Below are 16090 nucleotides of genomic sequence, written 5' to 3'. Positions count from 1 at the left end.
AGGAACACATTACAAGGTTCCGCTGTATCGAGCGGGATATCTTATCTTCTTTCGAATGGTGTTCTCAAACAACTTCACACAGCAGGCATAAAGATATAGAAAAAAAAGAAAAGAACACTTTCAATGTTGACTTGCCACATTACCTCCGCAGGACATCAAGCATGAGGTTTCTGAGAAGTTGACAGCCGTGGATGCCCTGGAACTGAAGTCGGGAGCGCCAGGAGCTAGCGAGGCTGCCCTGCGAGACCGCCTCCACCAACTGGAAGCACAGGTTTGTATCCAAGGGGTTGACCACCACTGCAGCAGTGATAGAGCAACGTTACAGCTTAGTCATACTTCAATGCAATGAACACGGAGAAAATGACAAAGCAAATTTTGAATGTTTATGGCCAGAAGGCCAGCACTGTAACTATTTTGTGGATATAAGGATATACTGAAGGTGTCTTAGCCATGAATTATTGAAAGGCACTAAAATAACCAAGACATAGAAAGAACATAGATGGGACACGCGCTGTCCCGTCGACCTTCTTTCGGGTTCTTTCTTTTTTTTAAGCGCTTTTCAATAAGTCACCATGCAACTTTACCAGCCTGCCCAACCCGCTGCATTTGTCAGACATAAATGTTTCACTATTCGTATTATATACTATTTGGTCACACCCTTAGTCTCAAATGTAGACACACAACTCTGCGAATGCTCTGGACTTGCAGGTCTCCCAAGTGGCCGGCGCCAGAGCTACCCAGCTGGAGACTCTGGAAGAGTACAACACCCTGGCTGGACAGGTGGACGTGAGACTGAACGCCGTTGAGTCGTCGCTGGACAGCACACAGCGCCCGACAGTGGGCGACGCCAAGCAACGCTTGCAGACACTCAACGTGAGATCACATTTCATTTCGACTTTCGCGAGTGTTGCATTCATTGAAACGTTTAAATGTTATCACTATTATTGCAGAGTTCTGATAGCCTGTCTAAACTGACGTCATGGATTAGTGTTTGCGAAACACGGAGCAGTTATAGAAGCATTGGAGACTAGTTGGAGGAATGTTCTAGTTTAAATACAGTAAAACCTCGGTAATTTGTACTCGGTTAATTGGGAATCCCGGATAATTTGTATTATTTGCGCGGTCCCAAATTTTTACATGTAAATTTAACCGGATAATTGGTGCGGCCAGTCTGCGACTTCCCGGTTAATTGGCACACTTGGCCGCGACTTCCAAGATATGCAAAGGGTGTTGCGAATCTCGGAGGCTGTAACTAAAACATGCATTTTTTTTTTTGATGTACGGATCTCGAAGGCCATGTTTTTTTTTACCGGAAATACGTCGTAGACGCCATGTTTTAGCAATTGCCAGGCGGCGATGCGTGCGGTTGCGATCATGATCATCATCATCTCAACAGCGATGTTAATAATAATATCTGGGGTTTAACGTCCCAAAACCAAGATATGATTATGAGAGACGCCGTAGTGGAGGGCTCCGGAAATTTCGACCACCTGGGGTTCTTTAACGTGCACCTAAATCTAAGTACACGGGCCTCAAACATTTTCGCCTCCATCGAAAATGCAGCCGCCGCGGCCGGGATTCGATCCCGCGACCTTCGGGTCAGCAGTCGAGCGCCATAACCACTAGACCACCGTGGCGGGGCAACAGCGATGTTAGCCACTCTAGCGAAGTGAATGTTTTGTGGAGTCTTTGCGCCATTTGGATGTCGGCTGGCGAGCATTGTGCGATTCGGTGCGACTGCTCCATTTGTCTCCTGTCTCCGCTTGAGTGTCTTCCCTGTGAATTAGTTGATTGAGGTGTGCTTGGAAGGAAGATGCCGAAGTACAAGAGCTTGTCCCTGCACGAAAAGGTGTGCTTAATTGAAGAGGCCAGCAAGTCGACGGCGTCGAAAACGGCTCTCGCCGAAAACGGCTCTCGCCGAAAAGCACCACGTGCCTCTGTCAACACTGTGCAACATCATCAAGAATAAGGAGAAAATTCTCGATGCTTACAGCAAGACGCACTCGTCAAAGCGTACACGAGTACGCCCGCCTACGTACGCCGACGTTGAAGCAGCTCTGATCGACTGGCTGCAGAAAGCCAACGCAGCACACCATCCTGTGAATGGGACCATATTGCGTGAGAAGGCCAACCAGCTGGCGCTGCAACTTGGACGTTCTGAATTTAAATGCAGCAGTGGATGGTTTTGCCGATTTAAGGAGCGCAACAACCTGACATTCGTGACTGTTTGTGGCGAGAGTGGCAGCGCGGATCAGTCTGTTGTCGACGGCTGGAAGCAGCACACCTTGGCTCCACTACTCGCCAAGTACGAAGCAGCAGATGTTTACAACCTTGATGAAGCTGCTCTGTTCTACAAAATGTTGCCTACGAAGACGTTCGCTTTGAAGGAGGCAGACATTAAGGGGCGGAAACAGAACAAAGATAGAATCACTGTTTTGTTTGGTGCAAGCATGTGCGGTGAGCACAAGCTGCCACTGCTTGTTATTGGGAAGACAGAAAAGCCTCGTTGTTTCAAAAATGCACGACTGCCATCCAAGGATGACCTGATCTATAAAAACAACAAGAAAGCTTGGATGACGGCTGCACTCTTTGAAGAATACGTGCGGCATCCTTGACCGCAAGTTTGCGGCCGCAGGGCGCAGCGTTTTGTTCGTCGTCGATAATTGCCCAGCTCACGGCGACATTCAGAACCTGCAGGCAATCAGGCTGGTCTTTCTACCCCCGAACACGACGTCGCTATCGCAGCCGATGGACCAGGGCGTCATACACCATACCAGGAAAATATATCGCTACAATCTGTTGAAGCGAATGCTCCTTTGCTATGACAACGGAAAGGAGTATAACATTGACCTCCTCGGTGGTATTTGCCTCATTGTTCACGCATGGAGGCAGGTGGAGGCCACCGTTATTCGACGGTGTTTTGAGCACGCCGGTTTTGTGAAAGAAGAGGCAACCTCCGCTGAGTTTGCTGTCACCGCTGTCACTTGCCCGTTTGATGAAGAAGGGGAGACTCTCTGCGCTCGATATGAGGCTTTGCACGCGGACGAGGAGTGCACTCCAATCGGATTCTCCGAGTACGCAAATGTCGAGTGCACAGTGCAGACGTGTTACGCCGACATCGACAGCGAGATAGCTGCGAGATTGACCGATTCGGCCTCTAATGTTGACAGCGATGACGAGCCCTCCCGAGCACCCCCTTTGGCGGATGTCATCGATGCCTTGAGTGTTGTGCGCAGCTTCGTCGAGTGCAACGGCGGTGAGGCTGAGATGCTGCGCCTCATTGACAGGCTGGAAAATATGACTTTCAGTGCTGGGAACTACCGAACGCGTCAGTCACGCATGGAGGAATTTTTCTCCAAGTAGGCTGACTTGCCACAATAAAGGTGTGACTTCTGTACATCACGTTTTCTGGCTGATTTCTTTGATTTCGTGTTGTTTCGGATAATTGGGAATCCCGCTTAATTGGGATATTTTTCTCGGTCCCGAGGCCTTCGAATTAACGAGGTTTTACTGTAACTATGTTGCCTTTTTGTGTTGTTAATAGTACCTAACACACAGTTTTGTTTTTTCATGATGGACTGGTTTGAGACAAATAGAACTGCCTGAGAATGATTGAACTGCTTTGCATGTATTAATCATAAGAATGTTGCACTTTATATGTTTGATGAGTGCAGGCAGCTAGCCATGAAAGTTGCGTATGTGCAACTAAACACCTCTAACAAAATGATCTGTATGAAAAATATTTCCTTAAGTCTAAGCTGTATCGCAAGCATTGCACTTTGCGACCATCACAATGAACCGATCTGTGTAACGAAATATTTTGGTACCTTATTATTTAAGGTGTTTGTACTCTGAAGCTAATTTGACACGCTGAATATGCAATACTTTTCTTGTCTTCGAACTGCTGGCCTCTTCGACTTAATATGCTTTTGTCTCAGCTTATTTCACAAAACCAAAATCTGTTTTACTGGTTTGTTAATATATCTTGATGTAAGATGCCTGAGTTAACTGCAACAATGTGGGAAGGAAAAAGAAATTTTACATGTGCTTCACTGTAGGTCTTGCTGGATGAGGTGAACAGCATCGGCGGTGATGTGGCCGACCTCAGGGGCAAGATTGCCGTCCTCACCAAGTGCCTCGAGCCAGACGACAAGGCCAAGTGCGATGACCAACTCAAGTAAGCTGCCGCTCTGATATGGAGTAACTGGTGCCGTTTGAGATAACATTAGACACTGAGTGTTCAGGCTGTGATGCCTCAGTAGTTTTTGTGTTAACTTGCCTGGCAGTACTTGCAGAGAGGCTCTTAACTTTCAGTTAACTCTGTGAGACATTAGAATTCCAGGGAATGAAATCACACTTCTGCTTATCTTTTACAATTCATTACTCTTGTGGTGTTGGCTCACGGAACATTGTCGTACCTTGCTTTAGTGATTGTTGTTCTGTTATAGTTGAAAACTCTCGAAAGGGAGATGCACTTGGCACAAAAGTTGAATGCCATGGTGAATGCCACACAGGTGCCTTGAAGGAAAGTGCGACGAGTTGCGCAAACGGATCCTGCGCCGAACCAAGAGCCTGGACCTGATCCAGAATGGACTGGACGCTCTGTACTCCGAAGCGGCCACCACAGAGAAGTGGCTCTTGGAGAAACAAGCATCCTTGGAGCAGTTGCCGAACCCTGGCTACCAGAGCTCCAGCGTTGAGGCGGCACTGCAGGCAATGAAGGTCGGTTCGGAAGCCTTTACAATTCACTTCCATATCCATTTTCTAAGAACTTTACTTGTAGTAAACACCTTCTTTTGTCTCCTAGGCCGAGCAGCGGCAGGTGGAGAACAAGCGAGCCGTGGTGCAGGACTTTGAGAAGCGCATCGAGTCCTTCTCACACGAGCTGGACAGCTTGGACGCTCAGCAGCTCGAGCAGATGATGCAGGACCTGAAGACGCGCTTCGCCGACCTGCTCAACCTTCTGGCATCGCACACCGGCAGCCTGACGGAGCTGCTCAACAAGACGTGTCGCCTCGACGACGAGCTCGAGATTGTGCGGCAGTGGCTCCGTGAGAAGGAACAGGACTTGCGGAGGGTCGGGGCTCCCGCGCAGGATGCCGATGATGCCAGGAACCTTCTCAGCTCCGTTCAGGTAAGCGAAGGCAACGCGAAAAAGGGTGGACTTCTCTGGTTAAGTAAACCAGCAGCCTTTTTTTTTTGTAGAGTTGTCATTGCAGCCATCTGGACTCTCCGTCTCGCTGTGTATGACTTTCCTCATCGTTTTAGAACGGTGCATCGTTCTATGCCTTCAGTGTTACCTCAGCCAATCAGTCTTGCAGAACTGATGACCATTTTGTTATCTCCAGGCTATGCAGAAGGAAGTGAAGAACTTCGAAGAAACCAGGTTGGCCGGACTCGTGAAGCTCGCGAAGGACCTTGAACCCGGGTGTGAGCCTGAGGACTGCGCAGCCTTGCAAAAGCTTGTCCAGGGTAAGAAATTTCAATGTAATTTAGTTCGATGCACTGACGCTAGCGAAATGGGAGGTCAAAACATGAAAGAAGACCCAGATGCATCCCCTGTTTGTCGTGTCCTTGTGTCTGTTCTGTCCTCAGTTTGTCAAACACGCCTTTGTCTTTTGTCAGACAGTGGTCTAATTTCTCAATAACGGAATTATCCCAAGTAGCCGAACTATCCATCATAATGCACACTTGAAAAAATGACATTGTTGTTGCTTATTAACTGCGTTAAGTATAAATCGTAAACGTAGACAAAAACAACCAAATAAGCTAACCACGCGTATGTCCCCTATTACGTAAGCATTGAGTAATATCAGTTCATACTAGTGTGCAATGAAAAGATTATCACATGCACGCATAAGAATGTAAACATACAATGGAAGTAGAGTTTGCAACGAAATCTAGAAATCAAGTTAAATTGGATAGTTGCTGTCCGCAAGGAGCATTACATAGCGTAGTCGCAGCATGTTGCTGTATAGCAAGGTATCAGCGGATTTATTACTACAGTAGATGGTTTCTCTGCAGAAATGTCATTCCTCAAACTTTGTTTCATGGTCTTTTAAGTTCCAGTTGAAGTCAACAGCTCACGTTGCCTAAATTTTTGCAATCACAGCCCATTGGAAATCTTAATCAAAACTATCATCTCGAGGACTGCCGTTAACAGTACAATCCAAGGGGGCAAACTGTGGTTTGAAAAACATGCATACTTGAAATACCAGCACGAAAATGACGGAGACACACAGAAAAAGGACACAAGACAAATGCTGTCTAACAACTGAAATTTATTGAATAAAGCTGAAGACACGAAAAATTAATGCCACACATAATATATTGACGAAAAAGGCTTCTGTAAGTTCCTGAGCCCTCTAATTTTTGTGCTTCATGATACTGACAGTGTTATTCAAAAAAGTATTGCACCCACATGACTTGCAATGAGCTGATATTTTAAGCATGCATAGTTTCCAACTAGGCCACCTTTCCATCGTAGTACTTTAAAAACATGAAGTGTTTGTCCGAACTGTTGGCACTCATGCCCTGTATTCAACCTTGCTCATCGTATGTTCGCATGCCTCTCACTGGAGCATCATTTGCGGGCAGTTCAAAGTTCTGAATTATTGTAACTCGTATGAATCAGTGACAAATGCCACTGAGCATCGTAAGAGTTGGGTCCTCGATCGTCTCTTGCAGAACCAGTGGACAAGGTGAAGGAGCTCCAGCAGAGCCTGGCCGAGCGCCTGAAGCAGTTGAAGGAGCTGGTGCAGCTGTACGACGAGTACCAGAAGGCCCTGTCGGCCGTCAAGTCGCTGCTGAGCGAGAGGGAGGCCTCGCTGGCAGCCGACCTGCTCCTCACCACGAGCGAGGACGTGATCCGAGAGCAGCTCGACACGCACCGTCGGCTGCAGGAGAGTGGCGGCCGCCTCTCTGCTGACCTGTCCAAGATGCAGAAGCTGGCCTCCAAGCTCGGCCCCGCCGCTGGCGCCAACCGAGACATACGCGTTCTCACCGAGACGAAGGACAGGTATGAGCACATGCCCCTATTCATTTATTACATGTGTACAAAAGCCGTGACATTAGGCCGGCTTTTATAGTAAAGAGTCTGACTGACAGAATCCCGTTTGATCGGGGAAAACATAGTGAAATAAAATAAAAAACACCAACCATAGTGCTTCAGCTCCAGCACGTGAGCCTTGTTTACAGTGACAGCAAACGGCAGCGTAGCACGCTCTTCTTAAGTACGTGTTATGACGTGTTGCAAGCATCACACATACACAGTACGTATACACAATGTATCGCACGTACATTAAGACTCTGCTTTTTACTGTAACCCCCGCCTATCTTTTTTTAAATCCCGTCTCTCCCCCTACATTCACCGCAGCCTTCCAAGGGCACAAACGTGAAAAAAGACGTGCCAACAGCAACAACACACACAGAGCAATTTTTCTTTTTGCTTTTATTTCCCAAGGCTGGCTTTAGCTCAACATCACCACATGAATGCACAAGCTGTGGCTCTGTTAATGTCATTATGGAGCTTTGTAAATGCATACCCAATGTTAACATACAGTCTTTCCCCTGTGCACAAAATAACTGGAGTCGTTGCTTATTTTGTACATGCATCATTTTAACTTCTTGATGATTTCGCTAAGCCATTTGCATTCGCTGTTTCAGAAACTCTGTATTAGTGATGTCACATATCTTGCAATGTATGCACAAAAGCTGCGGCATTTGTCTGCGTTTGGCTTAAGATCATTCCTCGAATGCTTGCACAGACTGGACAAGCTGCTATCTGACCGCATCACTTCCTTGGAGGAGGCCCTTGCGGAACTCCAACAGCAGCGGACCACGCTGAATCAGTGCAGCGAGGAACTGGATGACCTGTGCCGACGTCTCGAGGCACTCGGCGGTCCATTGGGCCCAGCTGTCCAAGACGCAGAGGTCCTGCTCTCGGCACTACAGGTACGGAGTGACGTCTTGTATCTTCACAAGGATGGAGAGCTGAATTAGTCGATGCAGGAGTTAGTCGATGCATTTTGGATTACTAGTAAAGCACAACAATACAAAACGACCAATGAAAGGAATAACACATTTTCTTTTTCACAATCTTTTTCCTTAGTTCATTGCTTTTAGCTTATATATTGCAACACTGCCTTTTATCACATGAGCAAGAGAACCACAGAAATGGCTCAGACTGTTTGAAGACTTTTGAAAAGATGGAGGTGAACATATCATTAAACCAACAACAGCAAAGTAGCAGGTCAGGTGAAATGAACACACTCGGAAAACATTGCTGTAAGCAATTTTATGTTGCGTAGTTATACTTTTTAATGGAGAGGTCCTTGAAACATTGCTTCATTAAAAAATTATGTTTACAGTACCAGACAAAGTATAAATGGCTTTAAAGGGGCCCTGCAACACTTTTTGAGCAGTGTCAGAAAACGCTGCCGATCGGTAGTTGAGGCTCCTGAGAACACGCGAGCCAAACATTATAGTGCAGCACGCAGCCTGGAACTTACAATTTTCAAAGTCAACTAGAAATCACTCCCTCTTGTCTCGACAAATGATGCCATCTACCCAGATGACTGTGCCATATAGTACCCAAATTCACGGCCATTGGCCGATTTGAGCATTGTGGGCTGCATAGTTACTGCGGCCTCCGTGGAAGGCTGCCATGTGCCCGCGCACTGCTCGCGATCACATTGAAAGTAAGCCGAGCGTTAAAAAAAAAAAAAATGTGCTCACGTGACATCCCTCCCTGCTTAGCTTCCAGTGTATTCGTCGGGACGAGAGAAGAGAGAAAGCAATTATACAGCGGGCGCCCAATCTCCGTAGCCCCACTCGTACTTGACGGATTCTAAAAATTTTTGTGCTGGTCAATAAACTCTTATAGTGAAGCCATTTGATGGTTACTCGAAAAAGTGTTGCAGGGCCCCAGCATAGTAGTCCAACCTGAATTGAACATAAGTGCTCTTACAGTAGTCATATGAATGAGGAAACTCGGCATTGCAACATCATCGCCATTTTCACGCACTCTTGCAGAAGGTGCAGACGGAACTGAAGGACCTGCAAAGCCGCCTGGAGCGCATGCAGGGACCCGGCCCCCTGTCCGAAGCCGTCGGGCGGCTGCTGGAGCGCTGCGAAGCCACCTTGCAGAAGACCCAGGGCCAACTGGGCCGTGCCAAGCAGGCCCTGTCACTACGGCAGCAGTATCACCAGCTGCGGGAGCAAGTGGCACAGGCCATTGCCCGGCTCACCGACACCGTGGCCGTCCTCGAGAAGGCCAAGAAGCCAGCCGCCGAAAAGCTACCTCAGTACGACAACCTGCTGGGTATGTGTGTTGGATGGCACTTTCCTCTTCACTTATTTTCAAGTAACCTAAATGTGTACTCAAGAGAACAATGAAGTTCAACTGTGGTAGTTAATTAAAATAAGTTAACATCCTCATAAGCGCATGCGGGTTTCTCCGTTAGAGGCCACCAAGTTTCACCGAAACCCCCTGCCCCTCATTGGTCGAGTCTGAAAGAGAATAAGCTTTGTAATGGATGCGAAAATGAAATTGAAGCGATGATAAACATCTCAAAGCAGCCTGCCTTTGGTCCCCGGCTTTCTGGAGCTAAACTTGAAAGGTAAACAGTTCTTGGATTACAACATCACGGATCTCCTCGGCTGGCATTATCATTGTAAACCTGAGCTGTCCTAAACCTGCACTAAACAATGACAGCACAAGTTCGACTGAGTAAAGATATTGGTCAAAGCTGACGCCCCCCCTGGATGATTAAGAGGGGGGGTGGGGGGGCACACCCATTCCCCCTTTTGCCTCTGTGGACGTGCCTATGAACGTTTATGTTCTTTGACTCATGACCGCAATGCATTCTTTACTTGTTTTTCACAGCTCAAGTGGCCGATGCCGAAGGTCAGCTGACCTCGGCCCAGGACAAGGGAGAGGCCCTGGCAGAGGAGGGGTCGTCGGCCGACCACAACGCCATCCTGGGCGACCTGGGCAACCTGAAGAGCCAGCTGGCCTCCCTGCGCAAGTCCATCCAGAACCTGAAAACGCAAGAACAGGGTCTGCTGGCCGAGCAGGAGCGCCAGCTCCAGGCCCTGGAGAAGACCCTGCAGGACCTGCGCGCAGACGAAGCGCAGGCTCGTGGCCGTCCCGCGCTGACTATGCAGCCCGAGAGCATAGATGCCGAGCTGGAAAGTCACAAGGTGAGAATTAAGCCTCGTGTATCTTCTCTCATGAAGCATTTGATTGGTTGCTTTCGAGCCTTACAGAGCGCTGTGGCTGTGTACTGTACATTCGACTCACAGAATAACGAGGAAACTCGAAAAGAAGCTAAGGACCACCTAGTGCGCAATGGAGCCAATTACCATAGGGGCAACTCTAAAAGATAGGAAGACAGCAGAGTGGATCAGAGTACAAACAGCTGATATCCTAGTAGATGTTAAAAGGAAAAAATGGATCTGGGCAGGTCAAGTAATGAGAAGGACAGATAACAGGTGGTCACTTAAAATATCGGAATGGATACCAAGATATGGGAAGCACGGCTGTGGATGGCAAAGGGTTAGGTGGAGTGATGAAATTAAGAAATGTGGAGGTATAAAATGGAATCGGTTCGTGCAGAACAGGGTGCATTCGAGATAATTGGAAGAGGCCTTCGTCCTGCATAGGACACAAGACAGGCTGATGGTGATGATGATGATAATGACATGAATTGACTGCTTAAGGGCCATTACCAATCTCGCCTCGTCTGCAATCAGTCGATCAGTTAAGTGATCTTTATTTTATAAGTAGTGGAAATACATTTATAAATTTGCAGAAACACGTCCCAGAACACAAGGGTGTATGGGTACCTCCTGTCATAATATTCAATGAACTACCTAGATCTGTCATGCCCATACATTGCTTCTCCCGTCGTTTGCCCTGTTTTGTCATGTTGGACATTCAGGATATTACGGACATTGTTGCAGACACGAGCCGCACCTCTTGAGCCTGGTTTTGCATCCATCACCAATACCAGGCTGTGGAGATGCTGCTAGTTTTTAAAGTAATGTCTTGATATTTCAAGCATCGACTCAAACGATGATGTCTCAGACTGAGAAATATTACGAAGTAAAGTTTATTTCTCTCTTAAGCCTGTCATGCTTTTGCTCTTTCATTTCGACCAACAGGAACTGCAGCGCCAGTCGGAGGAGCACCTGGAAGAGGCACGCAAGCTGGAAGAGCAGCTGTTCAAGGAACTGCCCAGCGAGCTGCTGGCCAGTCGCGCCCAGGAGGAGCTCAGCGAACTGGCCCTGCTGCGATCCACGCTGCCCCAGCAGTTGCAGGAGCGTGGCCACTACCTGGGTTGTGCCCAGGCCCTGCGCCGGGACTACTGGGCACAGCGGGACGCCCTGGTGGACTGGCTCGACCGCGCCGAGCGCGTCGTGGCCGCCGCCAGGGACGGCGTCGACCTGGACGGCCTCGACGCCCGCTGCAAGGAGCTCAGGGTAAGCGCAGAACTCCTACCTCCTTAGCTGTGTGCCCTCCGCTGTTTCTTTTCTTTCTTTTCTTTTTTATTATGTAATATTGTCAAGATATACCGTATTTTCTCGCATGTAACCAGCCCCTGCGTACAACCCGCACCCCTGACTTTTAACTCTACAAAAAGGAAATAAAAATATGCATATAACTCGCACCCCCACTTTTTAAGCACATTTTTCGGTTTTTTGGTGCTGGTTATATGCAAGAAAATACAGAACGAGGATTAACATTCGAAGCCTCCACTAAGATTTAACAGACAGAGTTGTAAGGATAAAGGAAGCATATTTACTATGCACAAGTTATCATTGGCACTGCCAGAATGGCAGATGGTCTGTCTGCCAACACCCTGAAGAAATTGATTTCTGGGATCTTGCGTGCCAGAATTACGGTACAATTATGAGACCTGCCGTAGTGCAGGACCAGAGCTTTGCTTAGCTTTGCTTTCTACTGGTGATAGTCTCATTGTGTGTATGATGGTTCGAACGTCATTGCCAGCTGTTATTTTGTGCAGGGTATACATGATTGCGGTATTCGATCTACAGTTATTATATTACTTGAGGTTGGTGGGATTGGGAACAGATGTGTTGCTAGCACAATGCTAACCTGTTGTAGTAATAAAAAAATGACGTGATGAGAACTTAATGCTTAACACAATTAAGCACTTCGGCACCACATGCGAAGCAGTTATCAGAAGTGTGGTGTCATGCGTGTCCTGTGAAGCTTTCATCGAAAGAAAAATCAGACCTAAATATTCCATCTCATCTTTGCAGGACGTGTGCTCTGAAACAGCCGGCTACAGCGAATGCCTCCGCAGCCTGCAGGCACTGCTAACACAGATACGTCCGACCATGGACCCCGAAGCGTCTCAGCTGCCCGAACAGGAACTCGCCACCCTGCAGCAGCGGCTGACCGCACTCAGTGCCAACGCGCGGGCTGCCCTCGACACTGCGCAGAACGACCTGGCCTCCTGGGCCAGCTTCGGCAAGCTCCGCGAGCAGCTCGAGGCACTCCTAGCCACTCTCGAGCCCTCGGAGGAGAAGCCTGCGTCCATCCGCGCGCTGAGGAAGGCGTTGCAGTCGTTGGGACGCCTTCAGGAGGAGGCACAGCGCAGTCAGCCGTTGCTGGCACAGCTCTCGGAGGCGGCCCGGGTCCTGGAGAGAAAGTCCGGACCCGCCACAAGGGACCTGCCCGGCAATCAAGCCAAGACCCTGAGCAAGCGATGGCAAGAGGCCATGGACGACATACAGGCCCGAAAGGAGAGGATGTCCAAGGCCCTGGCCGACTGGGAGGCATACTCGCAGGCTCTCGCCCGCGCCCGGACGACCCTTGAAGCCAGAGAACACGACCTGGCAGCCATTCAACCACTCTTGCTTGATGTGACCGCCGCTGAAAATGCACTGGAGGTGAGTCTCCGTTCCTGGTTCTGAGTATAATGTTGACGAAGGTATTGAAAAAAATTTGTGTTTGAATCAATCTGTAAAGCTATTAGCCAGTCTAATAACGAGTGTGCACTCACATAACTGAAAGAACACAAAGCAACGTTCAGATGCTTGTCTTCACGTCGTAAAGTAACTGCTAAAAGGCACACTAAAACAGATTCCAACAGCAGCAACAAGCTTAAATGCACAACACTTGGGCATTGCAAACCCTTAACAACAGAAAGTACAAAAATACTAGGTCATTTCAGTAGTAAAACGAGAAAGATTTTAGTGCTCTGTTCGGTTAGATAAATATCAGTCTAATAATATTTACATGTTTGAACATTCAGTATAGTGTATTGGTTACAGCTGGATCTTTTGCAGCCATTATTAAAATGTTGACATCACAAACAGTGTGATTTTATAGCTGTTTCATGCTGGCGGCGAACTATGGCTTCATGTCATTAGGCTACAAAAATAGGGGCCATATTTCAACTGCCCATTTTTGGGAGTCATACTGTCCAATGTGACTTAGCGACCCAGCTGCGTGGTTGTGGCGGGCATGCTGTCAGAGTGCTTGATGCCTATGAGATGTGAATAACGCTGTGAAAAATCTTCTTAATCGTGAATTCAATTCATAACATCCACCTCTGTGGGGTTTAGCTGATCAGCAAGCACTGAAAGCGATCCACCTGTCAAGACTGAAGCATTTTTTCAAATATAATGTTACCTTTAGCTTCTTCACTTAGTGTCATAGACATAACATGCAAATTCACTCAACTTGAGCAAGCTGAGATTGTTTGAGAGCACTAATGATGATGGATCATAGCTGCACTGATTACAAGAAACTGACAATTGACCCTGCATGGTGACAAGAGAAAACAAAATAAGCACAAGAAGAGATGGCAAGACGGCACTGTAGCAGATCTCAACAAAACGCTTGCCAAGCAGTGGACGAATGACCGGCCAAACTGTTAGAAACTCACGGATACGAAACGGACCTCTAACGGGGACTGGATACAGTCAACGGCCGAAGAAGGCGAACACCGAGAACATGCGTATTCTTAGGGCATGTATATAGTATCTTTGCATATCTTCAAGAAAATTTTGCCTCTGTTGTGGAAGACATGGGAACTTTCGCCTCACAGACGACCTGTGGACATCAGAATGTCGATGTGATACATTCGATCATTTTCATTATTAATTAACCCAAATTATTCATCGGATATACGTGAGGTGACTCATTTATAAAATAGTGAAGGACAAGAATAAGCACTTTACAAAGGATTCCATGCACATAAGGCCTTGAGATAATGAAAATGTGTAATGAGGATGTGCCATAGCCTACGTGTGAACTAACATATTGACGTTAAATGTCAAAAATAGTTGTAGCTGTGAGGTAGCATATTGTTAGCAATTATATGGGCCTTCATCTTCTTCATCTGTATGAAATGTTCGTCAAATGCGGCTTCTTCGCTGCACCAGCTTGTTCTCTTGGAATAAGGCACCTGCTCAGCCATTGCATTCTGAGTGTGGCAGTATAAATAAAGTGTGGTCACTCAATGTATAATATAGCACCAGCTGATTTTTACGAGCAGTTACAGTTAGTACATGCGAGATGTAAGAGTACAGCAAAAGACACAGATAATAGTCTGGCTAGTGTGAGACCCACATTGGTTCTCAGCTATGGATGTTTCGGGGACTCATTGCGGAACAGTGGATGTGATGAAGGACCCCTTGCAGTGAGAGAAAAGGGCGGGGGGGGGGGGGTCATAGATGAACACAACATGCAGCATGAAATAGGTGCCTTTTATTTCTCCCTGTCAAATAATGGTCATACCATAGGATCTCAACAGCTTGTCAATAATTTGTCTGGTCTGCACCCACATTCAGCCTAGAAAAAGTATGCTGGCGTGCATATGTCGTAAGACACTGCAGCAAAAGCTTTACAGCCATGCCATGGAGAAGGGGAAAACAAGTCAGCTCTGCCGCAATGCAAATACGTTATGCGGTGAAGCATACCAAAAAATCACAAGGGGCTGCCGTCACGGGACATATTATATTGTGCCTCCAAAAAAACGCGCTTTTTTGTAGCGTTAGCTACACTTTCCTAGCCGGAGCCGATTTCGCGTGGATCCTCATGAGCCGTACTGCGCATGCGCGAGAATCAGTGATGTCACACAGCTGGCTCACCGGAGCCGGCATCTCACGCGCTCTCCGCCACCGCCGCGCGCGGCTCGCCGCTGCTGGTCTGCGCGTTCGGGAGGAGTGACGTCGTAGCCGCGGCAGACACACTGGCGCCGGCGCGCGCGTAGACTCCGCCACCGCCGCGCGCGACTCGCCGCTGCTGGTCTGCGCATTTGAGAGGAGTGACGTCGTAGCCATGGCAGACACATTGGCGCCAGCGCGCGCAGCTATTCGCCTTCGCTGTGCAGTCGCCGTCTGACACTGCGCTGGGGCCTCTTGATAGCGCCTCTGACTGGCGTTTGCAGGTGGGTAACGCCATGGAGAAGGAGAGCGTAAAAGCTGCTGAACGGCGCAGAAGAGCCGAGAAGCTTATCTCATCGGATCCCGAAGTAGTTGCCTGGCAATTAGTGGTTCAGCGTACGAAGAATGGATAGAAGAAGGCTAATAAATCCTAGATAATCTGGAAAGCTAAGAATAATCAGCTGAACCTTTGCTAACGCTACGTATATCCTGGCATAGCCGAGCTAAGCCACGGCAAATTTTTTTGTGTGTTTGGAGAATGGCGTCGCGGACTTCCATTTGAGAACCGCTGTTTTAAATGGTTGACTTTCCCCATACAGACACATGTTTCTATCGCTGGTTTTAGATCGGTAACTTGAACGTCCTGGTAAATTTCGTCAGGGATCCTGACATCGCTGCTCATCCAAACGTAGGGCTTTAGTTAGTGGCGGCGAACCTTTAACTCTCAATATGCATAATGTTTACATTAGCCGAGAAAAAGTACTTAAGGTTCGAGCTGAAACCAGGTAGCACAATTTTCTTTCACAGCTGAAAGGCAGGGGCTGACCTTTTTTTTTCTTATTCGCAATCGTGCTCAGTAAACTTTATTTTGCGGTTAAGCTTCACCTTTGTCGTGCGCGTGCAGTGGCGAAACGCGCACGCAGGAGCAGCGTGCATCGCTCTTACC

The 16090-nt window shown here is 47.9% G+C and overlaps 1 protein-coding gene across 3 annotated transcripts in view; it reads left to right on the top strand.

The window, feature by feature from the left end:
- Positions 1 to 154: 154 nt before the first annotated feature.
- Positions 155 to 16090, top strand: part of LOC119374682 (muscle-specific protein 300 kDa) — a 67440-nt gene continuing 51504 nt past the window's right edge. For all 3 annotated transcript variants that reach the window (XR_007417887.1, XM_037644855.2, XM_037644856.2), the window contains exons 1-12: positions 155 to 271; positions 709 to 873; positions 4059 to 4177; positions 4515 to 4722; positions 4808 to 5134; positions 5349 to 5472; positions 6688 to 7018; positions 7767 to 7953; positions 9034 to 9322; positions 9887 to 10203; positions 11167 to 11484; positions 12289 to 12921. Coding sequence is in view for 2 of the 3 variants with exons in the window: in XM_037644855.2 (XP_037500783.2) it covers positions 4717 to 4722; positions 4808 to 5134; positions 5349 to 5472; positions 6688 to 7018; positions 7767 to 7953; positions 9034 to 9322; positions 9887 to 10203; positions 11167 to 11484; positions 12289 to 12921 (2532 nt within the window). In the remaining variant the exon portion in view is untranslated. The remainder of the gene's footprint in view (positions 272 to 708; positions 874 to 4058; positions 4178 to 4514; positions 4723 to 4807; positions 5135 to 5348; positions 5473 to 6687; positions 7019 to 7766; positions 7954 to 9033; positions 9323 to 9886; positions 10204 to 11166; positions 11485 to 12288; positions 12922 to 16090) is intronic.

The sequence above is a fragment of the Rhipicephalus sanguineus genome, chromosome 11, assembly GCF_013339695.2.
Source record: "Rhipicephalus sanguineus isolate Rsan-2018 chromosome 11, BIME_Rsan_1.4, whole genome shotgun sequence".
NCBI lineage: Eukaryota > Metazoa > Arthropoda > Arachnida > Ixodida > Ixodidae > Rhipicephalus > Rhipicephalus sanguineus.
The sequence above is the reverse complement of the archived record's forward strand: the minus strand, read 5'-3'. Positions and strand labels throughout refer to the sequence as shown.